This window comes from Mesitornis unicolor, unplaced genomic scaffold (genome assembly GCF_000695765.1).
Source record: "Mesitornis unicolor isolate BGI_N332 unplaced genomic scaffold, ASM69576v1 scaffold39885, whole genome shotgun sequence".
In the NCBI taxonomy this organism is placed as follows: Eukaryota; Metazoa; Chordata; class Aves; order Mesitornithiformes; family Mesitornithidae; genus Mesitornis; species Mesitornis unicolor.
This window is the reverse complement of record NW_010184163.1, coordinates 1-1,472: the sequence shown is the minus strand read 5'-3', so window position 1 is coordinate 1,472 and position 1,472 is coordinate 1. Positions and strand designations below refer to the sequence as shown.

Genomic DNA, 1,472 nt, shown 5'->3' with positions numbered 1-1,472 from the left:
TCCATCTCCCAGGGGAGCAGGAGGGACCAGGGACAGCCCCACAGCGCAGTACAGCCCCCTCACTTTCACCCTCAGTTCAGGCCACTCAGAGCTCTCCCGCACCAGGACAGCTTTCCCCACTCTTATGGCCACACCAAGCAACACCCCCCACACCACAGAATGCTATTTTATACAACAAAACAAACGGGGTTTTAATAAACATTTATTGATGGATCACTGTTGCACCTCTAGAACCGCAGCTTCTGGAAGAACCACTTGTTCTTGCCCGTCTTGTACCTGCGAGGAGGAACACAGGGTCAGAGCGCTCTGCACCAGCAGTGACGGTGTGCGACCTGCAGCCAAACTGTCCTCGTGCTCCCACCGGCAGTGCCCAGCCAACCCCTGTCCCACCGCGGGTGAGCTGGCAGGGAGACGCCAGGACATCGTCACTGGGAAGCTCCACTTGCACTGACAGGAAGCCACAGCATCATCACAAACATCACCCTGAGCCCATGACTGTTGGTGAACCACCCCTATCTCTGCTGCCCAGCTCCCTGACAACCGCGTGCACACACGGAGCCTACGGAGGAACGCGCTCGGTCCAAAACACGTCCAGGGAGGGCCAGGGCATGAGCTTCCACCCTGGGGCCCTCCCAGCCCTCACCCTGGGGACAGGCACCGACACTGCAGAGAGGAGCTTCCAGCTCACCTTTCCTCAAACTTGACCTTGGCTTCACGTCTTGCTTTGCGCTTCAGAGCGGGGTCCCTGAACACGTCCTTATTGACCACTGTTTTGTCCAGAGGGATATCGACAGAGTACCTGCGCAACAGAGCATTAAGGTCTGGATGAGCTGCGGTCCCCAGGAACAGGGATGGACGCAGAGAGGCAGTCCGGACTGGTCAGACACAGGCACCAGGCTGAGGGACTGCAGCTCTCCCAGATCAGGACCACAGCACCCAAGACATTTAATTCAGCCTACACAGAGACAGCTGTGCGCTCCACAGGAGACCCATGGCCCTACCCTGTGGGCTGCGTTTGGCAGCTGCACCCGTGGGAGCTGCCAGGGGATGGGAAGAGACGTCCCTGGGCCGCCACAGCTCTGCCAGTGCCCCAGACCCTCACGGTCGTCTCAACGGCTCAGCTGCTGACACCCCGGGTCAGGAGCAAAGCGAACAAGGGCAGAGAAAGAGCCAGCCCCGTTTCAGAAGTTCACTCCTGTTTTCCCTCGGCTGTACACCCCGGGTCCCTGCATGAGCTCCCCGCACTCGCCCAGCTGTGTTACTGAGACCGTCGGGGACTCCCGGCAGCCATCGCAGGAAGCACCTGAGTGCCCTCCCCCCCAGCAGCCACTCACCGGGTGGGCATCAGGTGGTTGTAGTTGTAAACCTTGACAAAGGACTTGATTTTGGACCTCTTGGCGATCTTCTTCTTGCCCATGGCGGCAGTCACCTTCCGTGGGTACCGGTCGATGCCGGCCACCAAGGCGTGGCTG

At 59.8% G+C, this 1,472-nt stretch overlaps 1 protein-coding gene across 1 annotated transcript; it reads right to left on the bottom strand.

The window, feature by feature from the left end:
• Window positions 1-189: 189 nt before the first annotated feature.
• On the bottom strand, window positions 190-1,468 carry RPL27 (ribosomal protein L27; the record flags this gene model as incomplete). The annotated part of the gene is made up of 3 exons (XM_010184381.1): window positions 190-276; window positions 689-799; window positions 1,335-1,468. Coding segments are annotated over 3 exons (294 nt in total), but the record flags the coding sequence as incomplete, so codon positions are not given.
• Between the last annotated feature and the right edge of the window lie 4 nt (window positions 1,469-1,472).